The sequence below is a fragment of the Rhinopithecus bieti genome, unplaced genomic scaffold (genome assembly GCF_001698545.2).
Source record: "Rhinopithecus bieti isolate Rb0 unplaced genomic scaffold, ASM169854v2 scaffold_6536, whole genome shotgun sequence".
NCBI lineage: Eukaryota > Metazoa > Chordata > Mammalia > Primates > Cercopithecidae > Rhinopithecus > Rhinopithecus bieti.
In genome coordinates, this window is record NW_016805524.1 from 346,921 (window position 1) to 366,728 (window position 19,808).

General features: G+C 34.9%; 1 protein-coding gene and 1 long non-coding RNA gene across 2 annotated transcripts in view; one reads left to right on the forward strand and one right to left on the reverse strand.

Annotated features, from left to right (window-relative positions):
- The window catches only part of TRPA1 (transient receptor potential cation channel subfamily A member 1), a 68,574-nt gene that overhangs the window by 26,973 nt on the left and 21,793 nt on the right, over nucleotides 1-19,808 (forward strand). Inside the window, 13 exon segments of the mRNA XM_017872726.1 lie at nucleotides 751-859; nucleotides 1,403-1,548; nucleotides 2,709-2,845; nucleotides 5,018-5,066; nucleotides 6,633-6,732; nucleotides 7,428-7,528; nucleotides 8,547-8,716; nucleotides 8,802-8,966; nucleotides 10,504-10,618; nucleotides 11,625-11,791; nucleotides 13,700-13,793; nucleotides 17,349-17,408; nucleotides 17,917-18,012. Coding sequence (XP_017728215.1) covers nucleotides 751-859; nucleotides 1,403-1,548; nucleotides 2,709-2,845; nucleotides 5,018-5,066; nucleotides 6,633-6,732; nucleotides 7,428-7,528; nucleotides 8,547-8,716; nucleotides 8,802-8,966; nucleotides 10,504-10,618; nucleotides 11,625-11,791; nucleotides 13,700-13,793; nucleotides 17,349-17,408; nucleotides 17,917-18,012 — 1,509 coding nt within the window.
- Nucleotides 10,814-19,808, reverse strand: part of LOC108530074 (uncharacterized) — a 217,294-nt gene continuing 208,299 nt past the window's right edge. The window contains exon 3 of the long non-coding RNA XR_001885748.1: nucleotides 10,814-11,851. This is a non-coding gene — a long non-coding RNA (uncharacterized LOC108530074). The remainder of the gene's footprint in view (nucleotides 11,852-19,808) is intronic.

Below are 19,808 nucleotides of genomic sequence, written 5' to 3' on the forward strand. Positions count from 1 at the left end.
ATTATATATATATATATATAAAATTTCTGGACTATGATGTATAAAGTAAACAGATACTACCTCTAAAAGCTGAGATTACAGGTGGTATTGGATTCTTCACACTTTTCTACTTTTCAAAATCATTTTTTGTAGTAATTAGAGGTATTTAAAACTGAAGGCTAATGATTTACAGAAAATGGTAGTTTAAAATGATTGATTTACAGAAAATGGTAGTTTAAAATGATTGGTTTACATAAAAGGTAGTATAACATTCAGTTCTTCTAACATCTTTTTACTTAAGAAACGTCATTAGTGAAAATATTTGATTATGGCTTAACAAGAGTAGTGGCACATTCATTTATTAATTTTGCATAAATAAAGGGAAAAGAATCTAGGAAATATCACTTTATTTGCGTAAGAAACTGAAAATGGTTATGGAAGTCATGATAACGTCTTCAAAAATCTCTTTAATCCCATTGAAAAATGTGTTGACTTTATTGCTGGGGTATCAAGATTGATACTGTTGTGTCTACATTGTTACTTCTTTGGAAGATATAAAATATCTCTATTTCAGAATGTTAGTCTACTTCAAAATTACCTTCTTGCCTAGATTTCATAACATATGAAGCTCTCTGTGTACTTTTACATAGACGTATAGTAGTAAAATGATATGGGAGAGGCACGTAAATTCTCATCTTAAATGGTACACAAATAGACCCTTGTGATTTGGGGTTTAACTGGTGTCATTTTTCATTCTGTCTTTTCTTCCAGCTTAACAAAGGAGCTAAGCCATGTAAATCAAATAAATGGGGATGTTTCCCTATTCACCAAGCTGCATTTTCAGGTTCCAAAGAATGCATGGAAATAATACTAAGGTTTGGTGAGTTGAGGCTTTTCTATGTTATATACTATAAATAAGTCTATTTTGGTGGATGCTATTAATTTGATTTTTATTTCTTTTGAGATGGAGTCTTACTTTGTCACCCAGGCTGGAGTGCAGTGGTGTGATCTCGGCTCACTGCAACTTCATCCTTCCAAGTCTAAGTGATTCTCCTGCTTCAGCCCCCTGAGTAGTGGGACTATAGTTACATGCCACCATGCCCAGCTAATTGTTTGTATTTTTAGTAGGGATGGGGTTTCACCATGTTAGCCAGGCTGATCCCAATCTCCTGACCTCGTGATCCTCCCACCATGGCCTCCCAAAGTGCTGGGATTACAGGCGTGAGCCACCGCACCCAGCCTAATTTGAAAAATATTTAACAGAATTAAACACAAGCTTTTATGTGTCTCAGTGCCCTTTCTTTGTTTTATGCTTTGTTCATTTTTTAAAATAAAAACCCTCCCTATTATTTATTTTATATACTTGTTATGTTGTAAACATAACATATTATATGTTTTATATACTTGTTATTTTCTTCTAAAGGTGAAGAGTTTGGGTACAGTAGACAGTTGCACATTAACTTTGTGAATAATGGTAAAGCCAGCCCTCTCCACCTGGCTGTGCAAAATGGTGACTTGGAAATGATCAAAATGTGCCTGGACAATGGTGCACAAATAGACCCAGAGGAGGTAACTCTTCATATTCTATATGACACTTTTATCTTAGAATTGTCATAAGCATATAAAATACTTTATAGCTCTTTTACAGTTAATTTAGATTGAAATGCATACAAGAAATACATATTTCCTTCTGCTTATGAAGAAGCAGAACAAGAGAATACCTCAAGTTTCAATCTATGTAAAAAATTTTGAGTACTCCCCAAAACAATTGCAGACACAAATATAGATACAACAAAGAATATTTATCTTGTGCAGTTGCCATTAAAAGAAGTTAAGGCCTACCCTCAGAAGATGATAATGTTCAGCCAGGAACATTAAAGCCCAATCATGAATGTATTTGGTTTTAGTTCTACTCAGAAAAGTTATCATTTTTAAATTGAGGACCACTTAACTAATTTCTAAAAATATGTATGTGAAAGTGTTGACTGTATTTGGGAGCTGAGCTTATGTCAGGCATCTCTGACCAAAAGTGGAGAGTTCTGGCCCTTTCTCCTTCAATGTCTGAGTTTTGGGTGGCAACAAGCTCCCCTCCAAGATACTCCAAAGGCCTGTATTTTATGTAGGAAGAGAAGATTGGATATTAATCTCATGTGGCTTCTGGAAACCTCATAAAAACTCAGAAAAGCTAACACTGCCTTTTAACTCTTTCTATACTGTCCCTTCAATATAGAAATGAAGAGCTGCCAAAGGTGGTATGGGGTCTGAAGTCACTTCATACACTGAATGCTTACAGCAATGATTGGGACATTGTTCTCATGTTCCCTGGGGGAAAGAATGGCACCCAGACAATGATGGTGGAAGTAGAAGTATATGCCAACGAGTTCTTGTTGTATTCCCAGAAGGAACGCACAATTCGTCAGCTACCATTTGTTTTATGGACGTGCCCGTTTTCCTTTTGCAAGGTCATAAAATCAAGGAATATTCGTTGTAATTACGCAAGGAAGCATAATTGGTCAGCTACCATCTTGTCTCTACTGGATCTTTTCTTTGGGCAGGCTCACTCAAAACTCAAATGGAATACTCTATCACATTTCAGATGATTAATGGTGATCAGTCTGATAGATATCCCTTGATTTTATGACTCTGTGAAGAAAAAGCTCATGCCAAATATAAGTTATATTCTTACATTGAGATTTAAACATTGATTCTAGTATTAAAATCCTTTACAGAAGGGAAGGTGCACAGCCATTCATTTTGCTGCCACCCAGGGAGCCACTGAGATTGTTAAATTGATGATATCGTCCTATTCTGGTAGCATGGATATTGTTAACACAACCGATGGAAGTCATGAGACCATGCTTCACAGGCAAGTTTCCTACCTATCATTCTGTATACTGATTTTCCATCTTCATGCGTGAAATTAGACATTGCAAGGAGCAGTTAGCACTAATGCTAGCAAAGATTTTGTGATTCAAAGGAAAAAGGCAAAGATAACAAAGACCCTGTGGATCAACTGGAATCGCATATGTTCCTTGGGAATGGGAGTAGAATGTTAAAGAAATTTCACAAAATAAAATCACCCGTGGCATATTCTGATTCAAGTCCAGCGGATATAGGCTCAAGATTAATTTTCTGTGTGCTAAAGAAGTCTACATACACAGTCTTCCAAGTCATTTCTAATCTGTTCCAATTTTCATATTTATGTTATCCCCATTTTAGTGATAAAATGGAGTAGATACATATGGATATGTCACCCCCACGCTAATCCCTCCTGCTCACCAACAATTATAGATAAATGGTTTCAAAAGATATAGTTTTAGGAAATTATAACCAAATTTCCAAAAACAATAACAAATTTATTTGAAGTTTAGCAGAAATACACATCAGGCAAAGTGTATTAAACCATAGGCTTACTTGTAGACTGGAAATTCAATTCTTCTGGAAAGACAAGTATCAGATGCTATCCATGTGAGTGAAAGAGGTATCTGAGATGAGCCTTCACTCTCTCGGTCTCTTACACACACACATACTCACACACACAGAGCTGCCAATATATTTTCAATAGGCAATTGGACCTGGAATTCTACAAAATCTCTTAGAAAAAAAAAAAAAAGAAACTCTAGCTACCAATATAAGATCTGTGTCTAATAAATGTACACAGCAAAACCACCAGGCACAATGGGATATGTGTGAATAGAAAGGAACTCCCACTTAGGATGAATTTTCAACCTAAAGTTTTATAGCATAAAGCTAATAAAAATCTACACATTTGACCAAAGACCAATTTTTTTCCAAGAAAATAGAAATAATAGGGCATTCCAAAAAGAATTTTAAAATGAAGATATTTGAGACCTTCAAAAATTTAAAGGAATAATCATTTACATAAAACTAAATATATGAAGATAACATAAGATTGTGTAAAACAGACTGTCATATTTGAATCCAGGTTTGGTGATATGAAAATGATTCAGTAAAAAAGAAGTTTAAAAAAGCCATTGAAATAAAATGAAAACTCAATAGATAGACTAACCTCTAGACCAGAAATTCTCAAGCTGTTGCACATTAGAATCATGTGGGTAGCTCACAAAATCCCAGTGCCAATTTATAACCTAGAATATTATCAAAATATTTAAGATCAGTCTCAGGAATTAAAGATAAAACTCTTTGTTTCCAATGTTTCACCAATTTACAAACCCAGTGATTTGGTTATTGTTAAAATGTATCTTTAGCACACAACCTTAATATATTAATACGCATAATGAGAAATTATCTTAGGAAAATGGAGCCTTAATGTTAGAATTTGTTCCCTTGTAATTACTAAATATAATTAATATATTTTAAATATGATGCAACCTCTTGTCAATCAAATTAACAAACTGATTCTGAAATTTATGGATGAAAGGCCAAAAATAGCTGAGAGAACCTTGAAACACAGATATGAGATTTGCGATAGGAAACACAAAGCTTTGAATCATTAGTGTTAACATTTGTTATGGTGTTGCTTATGACTGCCTGTGAGATGATATCAAAATGTTTTCAATTCTCTCCATAATTATTTTGGCTTTATAAAACTCAGAAAACTAACACTGCCTTTTAACTTTTGCCAAAGAGAAACCCCCCAAAGAGGGGCTTTTGAACCCTGCAAATGAATTTGAGGCACACATTACATGTAGCTTTTGCTATTCCCCATGGTCATAGCAGTACCAGTGATTTCCTTGTCTTTTCTATCTTGGAACAGGTGTTACTACTCACTTCAGAACATCTTTATGGGGATTTTTCAGGATGAAATAGGTTTCTTAAAGGATGAGGAAGAAAATATTATGATGTATTTGTTGTTCTCCTATTATTATTACTTTGAAAATGCTACCCTAATCAGAATCAAATTATAAATTTTGAAAGCTTACTAATTCTCTTACAGTCTATCATATTATTTTATGATTAGTTAAATTCACTTTCCAAATATAGTAGCTTTATTAAATACATTTGTATTTACATCAATAGTACTTTAATTATAATGTTTATAATTCTGTTTTTTCAGAGCTTCATTATTTGATCACCATGAACTAGCAGACTATTTAATTTCAGTGGTAACTATTCCTTTTACTGGTTTATTTTTATTACTGTTTATAATAGAAGAAATCATATAATTACATAATATGGATTTTCAAAAATGAATCAAATTTCAATTTCTTGCTTATCAGCAAAAACAGTGTACAAAAGGATGATTGACATACTTGGAAGCAGAGTATATTATGTATGAATATGCAACGGCCAAACATTACTGTGAACTTAGAAGTGTCAAAACGTAATTTGGATATCCATATCAGTGTTTTTAGTGCAGGAAGTTGGCAGGTACATTGCAAGGAAAGCTGTTCCCATGGCCTGTAAGAGGGTCTTATGGGAGTGTGAGCTTGGGCGGCAACCCTTCTTCAGCCTGGTGGCTTTAAGGTGGAGGCAGGACAGGCAGCACAGGGGGAAGCTCCTACCCCAGCTGCCTCAGTGCCACCTTTAAAACTGAGGAGTTGAAAATACTGTCAAAGATTTATTACAAGTGAAAGCATGAAGCATGGGATCTTTTTCACTCTGGGAGGTGGAATCAATCAGCTTTTGAGTTGAATTTTAATAAGCCCTTTATACAGATGAATGTATGGTGAATTTACGTAAGCTGCACCATATCAGCAATGACAGATTTCCATTTGTAGTATTGAACATGTGTGTGTTGTCAATCATAACTATTGAAATTATGATAATTACACAGAAGAGTCCTGGGGAGACTCATTATATGCCATAAACTATGTATTATATGCCATAAACCATAAATGATGGTTATGCATGATTTCCTGCAAAGGCTGCCATCTTTTCACCAGGCAAGAGAACTGTTGCAGAGCCTCACTGACCATGGAACTTGCCAAAGGGCATGCTACCCCCATTGTCATCTATATTAGTGGGCCCCAAAAGAACAAAGAAATATTCGTGTTTGGATTTTAAGCTATTTTTTATTACCCTATATAATATACAGAATTATTTTCATGAAATTTTTAAAGGCCTTTGATTTCTTGTCATATCAAATATTATAATATGTAATGGTTAACATTGACTTATTCATTTAAAATATATTTAATGTGATTTTTAAATATCAATTTTCTTAAATAAATGGCTAAAATTTTACTTTAGAATTTGAGTGATTTCAATTCAATTATTTCAGTTCATCTATTTCAGATAAAATAGGATTTTTTTAAAAGTGGATGGTGTTTTGTAAATGTTTCTTAAATCATATATGTAATGAATTTGGAAGACTTAAAATTATAGACATTTAAAAATTATTTCTTGCAGTGGAAACTAAACTATTGATCTAAGTAAAAGGATATTATTTTTATGGTTCAAGTAGTAACTAGAGCTATTGCCATGTGTCAGTAAAAAGCCTAATATGTGAGAATAATTTTTTGTGGAAATCATAAATGAATTCCTTGATTTCTGATGATATAACATATGAACTATGGGAAATTTTCAAATAATTCTATAACTAGTCATATGGTTTAGTGCTAGCCATAATATAGACACTCTATATCAATGAATTACCATTAGTTAGAGATTATAATATATGATGGTTTTCTGTTTTAAGCTCTTTGTTGAATGGTTTGTTTGATTTTTAGGGAGCAGATATTAATAAGATCGATTCTGAAGGACGCTCTCCACTTATATTAGCAACTGCTTCTGCATCTTGGAATATTGTAAATTTGCTACTCTCTAAAGGTACCAAGAGGGACCAAGCCAAGTCTTTTGAAGTACTACTCAGTTTGGTTAGATGAACATTCATTGTGTGCCAAATGAACCTTCATTGTGTGCCACCATGTATTGTGTGCCAGGCCCTGGGCCGGATGTTGTGAATTCAAAGATAAACAGAACAATTTTCATGTCTAGAATAATTTTCTGTCCAGTAAGGGAGCATACTTAAAAAGACAATTTCAGAACAATAGTAGATAACATTTATAAAGTAATTGTTATACCCCAGGCATTTGCTGAACATTTAATTAACTGTCTTTCAATGTGTCAGTCCTGTGTGGTGTAGGTACTATAACTTCCCCGTTTTAGATTCTAACCTGGGCCCCTGATAACAAAGAAGTGAGATGTCCTTCTCTGCTCTCCTCTTCTTTCTTGATCTCTAATGTGTCTGTACTTACATTTTATGCTTTAAAAGGTAAGGCTTCATGTATTTATGTAATGCATCACATATTTTCTACCCCACGTACACACACAGACACACACACACACAGAGTAAGGTAAACCTGATTTTAAATATGTTTAGTTTTCTCATCTAAACACAATTTCCTGTAAACTAAAAGTCAACATTATTTTAAGTCAAATTTTTTTTTGCTAAGTTGAGAATCCACATAAACAATGCTTTAAATAAATGAATAGAGTTTATATTTACATAATGTTTTTTTCAGGTGCCCAAGTAGACATAAAAGATAATTTTGGACGTAATTTTCTGCATTTAACTGTACAGCAACCTTATGGATTAAAAAATCTGCGACCTGAATTTATGCAGGTAATGTATATCTATGGATTTCCATTAACTGAGTTGGGTTCAACAGAAAATAAACTAATTTCGTTTGTTGTAATTTTTGTTATTATAGAAACTGATTCTGGAATTTTAAAAATGTTTTAAAATAAAGATGACATATTTTAATATTTAGTTACAACATGGTGATGGTGGTGGTGGTGATGATGATGACAATGATAATTGTAGTGAGACTGATTTTTTAACTTACAAAGGAACTTCATATGCAGTCATCTATGATAAAGTAACATCTTTAATTAGTTTGATTTTCTTCATTCTTTGACCATTATGATTTGCATATCAGTGGAAAATCCAAGTATAATAATGAATTATCAATATTCCACCATCTATTAAGAAAATTACTCAGCATACTTGACTTGCTGAGGAGAGGTTGAAAGCATTATTTTTATATTTATATTCACCAGCTAATACTTAGTATTAGCACATGCATGTGAAATACACCATATTTTTGTTGTCAATAGATTTCAATATTGCCATTGTCTTTAATAATAAAAAAAATATGTATTTGAATATTTAAAAAATAACAAAATAGGAGAAACTTAAGCTTAAGCATATAAAACATAAAGTAAACCTAATATTAACATCCCATCCATTTTACCTAACAGAATGTATTAACATGAAGCTGTTGGGTGTTATTTGGGGGTGGGAGGAAATAAGAGGAGGGGCAGAGGGAAGGGCCGTGGTCAAATATATTTGAAAAATGCTGAGTTAAAAATGTTAAGTACATTTTCCTATTGGCATGGTATCTCAGATCCTTTAATATGGTAATGTACATTAATATGGTAATGTACATTACATGAAGACAGAGCATTCAACTTCCTTCATATTTATTTTTCTCTCATATCCTTTAGGTTATTTACAATTTTGTCCCTAAGGAGTACATATTGACCCTTGTTGGAAAATATTTTCCTACAGAATAGTGTGAAAACCATCATTTTAGCATAATAGCAGAGTTATTTGTATAATATTAATTTTTTTCCTATAGATGCAACAGATCAAAGAGCTGGTAATGGATGAAGACAATGATGGGTGTACTCCTCTACATTATGCATGTAGACAGGGGGGCCCTGATTCTGTAAATAACCTACTTGGCTTTAATGTGTCCATTCATTCCAAAAGCAAAGATAAGAAATCACCTCTGCATTTTGCAGCCAGGTAAGGGACAGTCTAGCAATGTGTGAACATGTCTTCTTTCCATTTAATATTTGCTTTGAAAATACGAAACATAATTTTTTTCAAGTTACGGGCGTATCAATACCTGTCAGAGGCTCCTACAAGGCATAAGTGATACAAGGCTTCTGAATGAAGGGGACCTTCATGGAATGACTCCTCTCCATCTGGCAGCAAAGAATGGACATGATAAAGTAGTTCAGCTTCTTCTGAAAAAAGGTGCATTGTTTCTCAGGTGAGGATATATGATTGGAATGTTTATATAGTTTCTTTCATTAGCCATTTTGAGGCGATCTTTTCATTATATTTTTAATTATGAGGTCTCACTTTATATCTCACTAAGTACTTTTATCCATTTTATTTTATCATCAAAACATATATAACTTCTAAAATACTGGAAGGGAAGTCAGTATTATTTCCAACTGAAAGACTTTGAAGTTTTTAGACTTGAAAAACCTTGTTCGACAGAATAAGTGGCTTTGTGCAGTCTTTCTCAGAACCTTTCTTTGAAATACAGTTCCCATATTTTACCTCCTCTTGCTGCCATATTCCTATATAGATACAAAACCATGGTTGTGTATGTGTGTGTGTGCACATACACACACACAAAACATACAAGTTCAAATATTCTACTTTTCATTCAATCTGATGAATGGTAGATATAAAAAGCTCCCTTTAAGTGACAACAGAAGACAGTAAACATTTCTGAATTTTATTATACTTAAATGAGCTCAAGCACAAGAAATAAAACAAAGTTAAAATATGTAAGCATAATAAAATATGTGGCATAATTAAATTATATTGTGATAAGAAAGAAAAAACCTGGAAACATTTTACAGAGGTTTTTCATTTAATATCTTACCATAGCAGTAGCAAAGAGCTTATTAGGCTAATGTTCAAAAACACATTTCCTTACCATAATATTGATGACAGCAAATTGGTGCTACAGCTACAAGAATGAATGTTTTGCTCAGCTTCTTCTGGTTTACAAAGAAACACCAAGCAACTGACCTGCAAAGGGACCCAAGTAGACCCAGGCCAGACAGTTGTTGCTTATTACATCATAACTGATACAGCAACATGGCTCTTGCACTCTAAAACATCTGCTCATTAGCACTGAAATTAGTGTCAGGAATTTTTTTCTGTGTAATTTGAAAAAAGATAACTAATATGATAAGGCTTCGTTGTATTTACATCTTGAATTTCTGTGGAAAAGGATAAACATTTTTCAAAGCAATTGAGTAAGCATCTTTCAGAGCACAAGAGGGAAGTTTTTCAGATTTAAACTCTTAGAATAATAACTGACACTAAGCTAAGTATCTTATAGCCATATACTGTATTATTAGTAGTATTACCAATAACTATTGACCACAAAGACTAACATTACTTCATAAAATTTTTTTGATACAATATTCATTGAAAGAATAAAACAAGATTTAAATTGATGTGTACCAGTTCATTATAGCTTTAAAAAAAGATGTATGACACAGACACGCTAAGTGTACTTCTCCTACCCCAAAGTATTTAGTAATGTGTTTATATACTTTTGTATTTTAAACCACTAAATAAAAAACATGTGTGAATCACATTAGAAATAGGTCATTTAAGATCATTGAGCTTGGAATTAGCTCATTTATTATAAATATTTAGTTGCCAGATCTCATTTATACTTTTTGTTGTCATCAGATTTACCTAGAATAAGCCAAATGGCATCCCATCCCGCATTTCATCTGCTAAGTGTTTGCACATATCTTTTCTTAACTCTTTACCAGTGACTACAATGGCTGGACGGCTTTGCATCATGCGTCCATGGGCGGGTACACTCAGACCATGAAGGTCATTCTTGATACTAATTTGAAGTGCACAGATCGCCTGGATGAAGATGGGGTATGCACTGTGGTCCTCATGCTTACCCAAAATCTTGACATAGCAGAAACTTCCAACATTGCCAGAAAACTCTCCAAGATACCTTTTACCTTCCTTGCTCTATTCCCAGCCTTTTGTTGGATATTTAGCAAGTGGATTCTTGAGGTGAAGTATGAATCAAAAGGCAGCAGAAATGAGAGAATACCAAGGGGTGGGTGAATGTTGAGGAAACCCCCAGTCTCACAGAGCAGCGAGGTCTACAGGCCACTGAAATTTGATGGCAAAGCGTTTACTCCCTGGTAGGTCCAGAGGAATGAAGGCAGGGGTGAGTTTTCATTAAGATAAGTGTTATTTTGAAGTGTATTGATTTGAAATACTGCCCTTTATTGTGCTATTATGTCCTTCCTTCTGTTGGGGAGAGTGACTTTTGAAATGTATGTTTGTTCATAAAACGATGGGGATAGAAGATTGTTGTTGCCTTTTTCAAAAAAAAAAGTCTTTATGTGGGGTAACTAAAAATGGGCAAACTTATAACAGTCGCTGATTTAAAAAAAAAATTTACAAGCTTGTGAAGCCCCAAATCTGTAAGTCACTGTTCTCCAAATGATCAGTCTCAGAGGATTTTCTTCTGTGTTCAACCCAACATCTTTACCCTGAAAGCTTGTCCTTTGTCCTTGTAGAATCATCCCATTGCAAAAGCAACACAAAACAAATGCCTTGGAATTCATTCTCTCTCTCTCTCTCTCTCTCTCTCTGCCTCTCTCTCTCTCTCTCTCTCTCTCTCTCTCTCTCTCTCTCACACACACACACACACACACACACAGATCCACTTCCCACACATGCACACACACACACATTTGAACTATAAACTCATTATTTTGAAGCTTGATTCTGAACACCAGTTTTAAATCCTATGTATTTTGGTATTAAATAGTAGTGTCGCTAATTTCTTTTAAGCAGTTAAGCGGTGAAATAAGGCAGATTAGACATTGTCACCACATTTTCTGTGTCTCTTTTTCCTCAAAAGAACACTGCACTTCACTTTGCTGCAAGGGAAGGCCACGCCAAAGCCGTTGCGCTGCTTCTGAGCCACAATGCTGACATAGTCCTGAACAAGCAGCAGGCCTCCTTTTTGCACCTTGCACTTCACAATAAGAGGAAGGAGGTGGTTCTTACAATCATCAGGAGCAAAAGGTATACTGTCTTCCTGTCCACTGTCATGTAGTGTTCTCTGGTTTAGGGATGATTTGAAGTCTGAGAGAAAATAAGAGAAAATAAATGAGTTTCAGCCATTAATCAAAATTTAAAATATCAGTTGTTTGCATCAATCTTTTAAATTTTATTTTAATTTTATTTATTTATTTTAGAAAAGGTCTAGCTCTGTCACACAGGTTGGAGTGCAGTGGCATGATCTCTGCTCACTGCAACCTCCACCTCCCGGGCTTCAACAATTCTCATGCCTCCTGAGTAGCTAGGACTATAGGCACGAGCCACCATGCCCAGCTAATTTTTGTATTTTTCATTGAGACATGGTTTCACCGTGTTAGCCAGGCTGGTCTCGAACTCCTGGGCTCAAGTGATTCTTCCACCTTGGCCTCCCAAAGTGCTGGCATTACAGACGAGCCACTGTGCCCGACCCTTTTATTTTTAGTTTGTGTGGGTAAATAGTAGGTGTGTATATGTATCAGGTACATGAGATGCTTTGATACAGCCATGCAATGCATGATAATCACATCGTGGAGAATGATATCTATCCCCTCAAGCATTTATCCTTTGTGTTACAAACAATCCAATTATACTCCTTTAGTTATTTCTGAATGTCTACCTAAATTTATAAATGAATATTTTTGGATGTCAACAGGCACATTGCTTAACCTCTCTGATCTTCAGTTTATATTTCTTAAAAAATAAAATGTGGGCACATAAAACGAAGCTTCACATCACTCTTGTGAGACTCCAGGGGTTCAGGTGTAGTGTCTGGAACCATATCATTGTCAAGCAAGCTCTGCACTGCCCTACCTGAATTTGCCCAACATGTGCCAGTAGAAACCATAAAACTGGAGTGGGCAAAAATATTCCCCAAGGCAAATCCAATTGGTTATCAGTGCCATATAATGGGATGACTCTTAACATGTAATCTTTGGAGTTGGTGGGTTTGTAAACCATACGCCAAGGAGTTTTAGTGATTAAGTTAGAGGATAGTTTGTTTCACTTCTCATAATATCTTTATAGTATCACTTTCTATAATAATCACAGATAGATATGCACAAGGGCCCAGTGTCACCTAGTAGTGAACACAGAGCAAACATTCTCATATTCAAGGCACATCAAGCCTGTGTTTTTGAGCATGGACAGTCTAAAAAATCTCTTACTGATCATCCCTTTAAAGCACTTTTAATGAAAGTGTTCAATCCAAACTTTTCTTTTGATAATGTAGATGTACTAGATGGGTTTTATTGATAGAGTTTAACAGAAAATTGGATAAGATCTTGGAGATAAATGGGCTATTCTTTGCCTCCTGCCATAGATTTAGTTCTTCCTTGGTATGGTAAGCACTGTCTTACCCTGTTCAGTTGGATGGTGATGAAGAAAATGGGCAAAATCTGGAATGTTCTGGCAGAGGCTATGCTTATCAATGCACTTTACACGTGTTAGTTTGTAGTTTAATTCAATACAGGATGTACACATGCATTAGTTATTAAATATGGGAACAGTACTACACTGATGGTGTAGGTATGTGAATGTGGAATCTCTACCCAACGTGGTCAGCTCTGTAAATACTGACCATTTCATAACTTCAGGAGAAAAAGAAGATATAGTCCCAGCTTCTTTGAATGGCATTTAGATAAAGAGACAGAACAATGATTATAACAGCCATCCTGAAATTTACCCACATTCCTAATGTCCATTAATGGACAAGGATCCTGTTACTGAGTTGATCTTGGTTTACGTGTTGGTTCCATTGGAACCAAGGGTGAGCATTGTATTCCATGAATACGCTTAAGTTTTGATTTCCCCTAAAGAAATAATCTTGAGTTTCAGCTATTGTACAGAACAGAAGGATGAAGACCTGTGCTCATCCTACTTATTTATTTTTTACAGATGGGATGAATGTCTTAAGGTTTTTAGTCATAATTCTCCATGCAACAAATGTCCAATTACGGAAATGATAGAATACCTCCCTGAATGCATGAAGGTAAACTCTCTAAAACAAAATTCTTCCTGGGTTTATGCTTGACATATATGATCTGAGGATTTATTGTTGTAATCACAACCTAATAATAATAATTTCCAGCTTTAAAGCTTCCCATTTTCCTTAGGCTATAAGGGAAATGAGACAATAACTACTTAAGGAAGGCCTTCTTGGATTAAAGAATCCTATTATTATATGTAATAGATAATAATATGGTAAAATATTTTTATTTAAATAATCTGCACCTATAGCAGAGACTATGAACTGGTGTTTGTTGACCGAATAAAGCCTTTGTATATGTTTCACTTGGCATGCATGCTATTGTTGTTTCAAATTTGCATGAATTGCTAATGTTTGAAACCAGGATGCTTTCCTTAAGGTATCTGGTTTCCTCCAGTTATATTTTCCTCCAAATATCTAGCCTCTCATAAGAATGAGATCTTGTACCTGGGCCTGCCTTCTCACAAGGCAGGAATTGCTGGGCTGAGCACCAGCTGCTTCCCATGGATGGGACAATCACTCTCCTATTTAAAAACATGGATGAAGCTGGAAAGCATCATTCTGAGCAAAATATCACAAGGACAGAAAACCAAACACCGCATGTTCTCACTCATAGGTGCGAATTGAACAATAAGAACACTTGGACACAGGGTGGGGAACATCACACACTGGGGCCTGTTGTGGGGTGGGGGGAGGGGGGAGTGATAGCATTAGGAGAAATATCTAATGTAAATGACAAGTTAATGGGTGCAGCAAACCATCATGGCACATGTATACATGTAACAAACCTGCATGATGTGCACATATACCCTAGAACTTAAAGTATAATAAAAAATAAAATAAAATAAAATGCTCCATCTCTCCCTTTTGTATATTGGGCTCCAGTGCCTGGTTGTCACATATTGTCATTCTTATGCAATTGCTTTCCTTATAGTAGAGAAGTATTGAATTATGACTTTATCCAAACTGTGAAGATAAAAGCTTGCCCAAGGATAGCGAACATCTCAAGAACAATGGAAAAAAACTCTTATGCCTGGCATGGTTCCTTCATTTACATTGCTTGCCTGGCCTCTGTGAGTTTTTAAATATGTGACTCCCTTTGCTACATTAAATATACACCAGCATATGATCGGATACTCCATACAAGACAAACATGCACAGATTGTTGAGCAGATGAGTATTAAAAGAGGCAAAAAGGCAATCTGGGAAAGTTGGGATTTGAGGATTGGGACAGACATAGAATAATCAAGAAAGGCAGAATGACTTCAGATATCTTGCGAAGGAAAAATATATCCAAATGCTGGAGGAGGCAGTAAGATATAGTGACACAGGGAATAGAAGACCAGATTTGGAGCCTTCTGGAGGTCTTGGGATTTAATCCTGGTGCTGCCTTTTGCTGTGTTGTTTTAGGCAAGTCATTTCACCTCTCTGAGCATTGTTTTCTGTTTTCTCTATTTCTAAAATAATGATGCTAATACTGATCTTACAAAGTGATTACAAAAGTGAGAGTAAAATATATAAAGTGCTAAGGATAATGGTTCGTACATAATATACCTCCTACTATTTTTGTACTGCTTATGTGGTTATTAGTACTACTAGCACTTATTGTATTTTATTTATTGAGCAAGGACTTCCTGTGCACTAAATATTTGGGGCTTTTTTTTTTTTATGATGCCTAATGAAAATTGGAGCAGTCCAGTACACAAATGGCAGACAGATTAACTTTTTAGGTGCCTACATCTCATCAAAGTACACATAAATACTCAATCTCAAGCTTTCTTATTCTGTAGTTACAGTTGTTGAAATCTGTCTTAATGAATAATCAGAGATACAGATTTTTACAGAATGTTTTCTGCAACATTATTTGTAATTGTAAAACAATGTTGAAATATTCCCATGTGAAAACATAGTAAACAGTCAAAATTATACCAAAATGTTAATAAGAATTATCTGTTACAGGATTAGGATTAGTTTTTAATTTCTTCTTTATGCTACTATATTTTCTAGGTAATTTTCTATAATGACTTTATTACTTTTGTATTGTGACTACTTTTCAGCAAAATAAGTGAATTTAAATGTCTTAAGCCTGATATAATGCATTTGAATTACTCATACAACATTTCTGAAAAGTTGCTCTTGAAATCTCCCCAGCCCCCACCCAAGACAGCCCATCCTTTATTTTGCACACATTGATTATTACCCAGTTTTCAAACTATAGCAACCAGACCTGCCTGTTTCTGCCTTGCACAGCACTACTGGCTAGTCTTGTCTTTATTGTTCATGATGGTTGTTGTGACCTCCAGTATTGCTATCCAGTCACCAACAGAGCCGGCCTTGTAATTTTCTTAATCCCTTTGCTACCTGAGACCAGCCAGGGCCCTGTTTCTTCCCTTCTGGATATAGTCTGACCCTCTACCCTCAAGTTCTGCAGGTTCACCGGATGCCCCAGGAGGTCCTAGATGCATTGATGGGGCCATATGGGGTATCGTGTCTAGTCCTGGTTCCAAGAGGGCAGCCTGGCTAGGTGGTATTTCTTTCTCAGGAACATAAATTTGGACCACTAGATTTGGGGTGTCTCAAATTGTTTATGCAGCCCCACAAAAACAGTTGTTCCTGAACACCATAGGGGTGGCTCTAATGACCCCATAAGTGTTCTTTCCCTAAGTTAAGTATCTAGAGAGCCTTCATCTATTTCTCATTACAACATCTATCCCCCACCATCCTGTCCACTCCCCTCTAAACACATACTCTCTCCATGTTGCTTGGCACATGAGATATAGAAGCAAACACGTTACTCCAGACTGGGGCAATTCAGAAGATGGGACCTAAACCACAGAAAGACTCCATTGCTGGGATGAAAAATCTTGATTAGGAACAATAAGTTGTCACTGTAAGGTACTCAGCAAAGGAATCAGATTGACTATCCTTTATCCCAACTTCTTGGGACCAGAAATGTTTTGGATTTCAGAATATTTGCCTATATATAATGAGGTATCATAAGGATGGGATCCAAGTGTAGATACAAAATTCATTTGTGTTTCATACACTCCTTAAAAGCATAGCCTGAAGGTAATTTTATATAGTTTTTAAATAATTTTGTGCATGAAACAAAGTTTATATTAAGTACTCGTGTGGAATTTTCTACTTATGGAAATATGTGGGTGCTCAAAACATTTTGGATTTTAGAGCATTTAGAATTTCACATTTTCAGATTAGGGTTGCTCAATCTGTAATCTATATATCCTCTAAAAGCCCAGAAAGACATCAAATCTTAGGCACAACTAGTGGACTATCTCTTACCGAGATTTTAGTACATGCAATTTTATTCTCAAGCACATGGTATTTTTCTGAATCACTGGTATTTCTGAGGCATGCAAAGGTATTTGTAACATTTTGTATTTTAAACTTTGCTCCTGATGACATAGATTATAATTTTTTCTTGAGATGCAAGAGACCAAGGAAAGGAAATGTCTTGTGTGTTATTTAGAAATAAGGTAAAATCCTTCCTAATATGTAGTGTACTGCCCCAATATCTTACCTTGTTTTTCTCTTTCAAAGGTACTTTTAGATTTCTGCATGTTGCATTCTACAGAAGACAAGTCCTGCCGAGACTACTATGTAAGTTTATTTTATTATTTTGTTATAATTCTTTGAAAAATATTAAAAATATTGTTACTATTGATCTGTAACCTACTGTAGAAGGTATTGATCTAATTTGTCATATTATTGTATTATCTACTTGTGAGAGAATTTTTCCTTTACATTCTGTTTTCTCCTAACATTTTAATAGTTTCTAATAGCATCATTTTTTCTAGTCTTTATATTTCCTTAAGTAATTGTGCCTTAATAATGAAGATCTAAAATATCTAAATGATCTTTTGAGAACTCCTCTCTTTCCATGCCTATGAGATATAAAGCAATTGAATAACAACCTTCCAGGATATTTATTTTTGGAATTAATATGCAATAACTTAATTTCTTGTCTCCACTTGAAATAACTTTGTTCAAATCACTTAATTTTCAGCAGAATTGTAAACTTGTGTATTTGATTTTTTCAAGAATTACTTTGGGGATTCTATACTTGACTAACTGTACTTTTTTTTAAAAAACATTCTGTCTTCTACAGATCGAGTATAATTTCAAATATCTTCAATGCCCATTAGAATTCACCAAAAAAACACCTACACAGGATGTTGTATATGAACCTCTTACAGCCCTCAATGTAAGTTCAATGTTTTCATTATCTAAATAGTTTCTAGTTGGGTTCTAAAATGTTTTGATACAATAGTTTAAAATGTTTTAATACTTGATGGATGGAGAGAATTCCAGTTTCATAGTTCTATGTCTGTGTTTGCCATGTGACTCAAACCCTTATTTTTTAATAAAGAAAGCAATCATTTTTTTCAATTGCTGTAAAGTTCTACAGTTCATTTCTAATGGTCACGTAAGACCTGCTCCAATCCAGAATCCAATAAACCATGGGCAACACAGGTAACACTTGCTTGCCACCTCTATCCACCTACATATTCAAGAGTTTTCTTCAGTGTAAACCACAGGAAAATGCAAGGGGTGATTATTTCACAGCCACAGCTTCTAAGTTCAGCTAGCCACTGGGCTCCTAGGTAAACTCTGACCATTCAGAGGTTCTTAGATCTTAGATTCCAGAGGAATAAACCCAGTTTGAAGTAGGCTTTTAAGACACAGCATGGACTTAAATTTCCCAAGAAACTTTTTAAAAAGTAGCTATTATTTGAAAAGATGCTTTTATGTTTCTAGCCAATGAAGCGATGAAAATAATGCATTTGATGCCCTTCAATCTGAATCAAAGGTCTCAAACTGAAATAACTACAGAGAAAACAGTAACAGATAAGTAACTTAGGCTTCTGGTTAAAAGGACAGTGGCTACTAGTTTCAACAAATCATTGCCATGTGACAACAGCAGCCCACAATTGTGTAAATATTGGCAACAAATTACAATTGTGTGCACGTAAAACATTTGAGGACTGGAGTTGCAAATTTTGGTCTAGATTTGGGCTATCTAATATGGGAACCACTAGTCACATGTGGCTTCCTAACTTAAAAACTAGTTTAAAGTAAATAAAGTTAAAAGTTATTTTCAGTCACACTAGCCATATTTTAAATGGTCAGTAGCCCATTTGGTTTGCAGCTCTCATATTGCACTGCACAGGTAGAAGACATTTTCATCATTGCAGAAAATTCTATTAGGCAACATTGCTCTAGGTCAATGAAGAATTTTTATTCACCTTCAATGAGTTCATTTCCCAACACTGAAGACTTTGATACAGACCATGGTAACAGCTGTCACCCAAAGTTAAACAAGGCTTACTGAGCACTTGGAGTGTGGAGAATGCAGTCTCGTGGGGATTTTATGCCCTTAACACTGGTAATGGCAACTGACTCACCATTGCTGTAAGCACTTTAGCTCTCCTTGAGTATGTTATGTTTTGCTACGAGTGTAGTTCATAATCTATAGCCGAGTGATCTAACAGTAACTACACTACGGTTATACTTAGAAAATTTATTGCATATGTATGTGTTTTTTAACTATAATTTTAAAAATAAGCAATATTTCTATCAGAAAAAATGTATCTATTTTTTGTCTCCATTATCAGAATAAGAATAGGAATAAATAAGATCTATATAGCATCTAAAAAGAAATAGACAATATATAACAATGGGCAAAGTGTAATTTAAATAAAATAGGTTCACTTAGATAAATGCAATATACTAGGTATCGAACCAGCACCCGATTCTACAATGCCTACATAGCTTAGGAAACCTTATTTTAGTTATAAGTGAGCTGAGTGGGGCTCTTCAGGAAGGTAACTGACCTGATGGGAAATTACTGTGCACAGAAAATTTGAAAGTCTAGATGGACCAAATAGAGAACATAAGAAATCAGATACTGAGATTAAGACAAACTGGAGCCAGTGAGAAGCTATTTTCATTAATGGTGCATGCAAGAGTAGAGCTACTATGGAAAATCCATTAGCATAG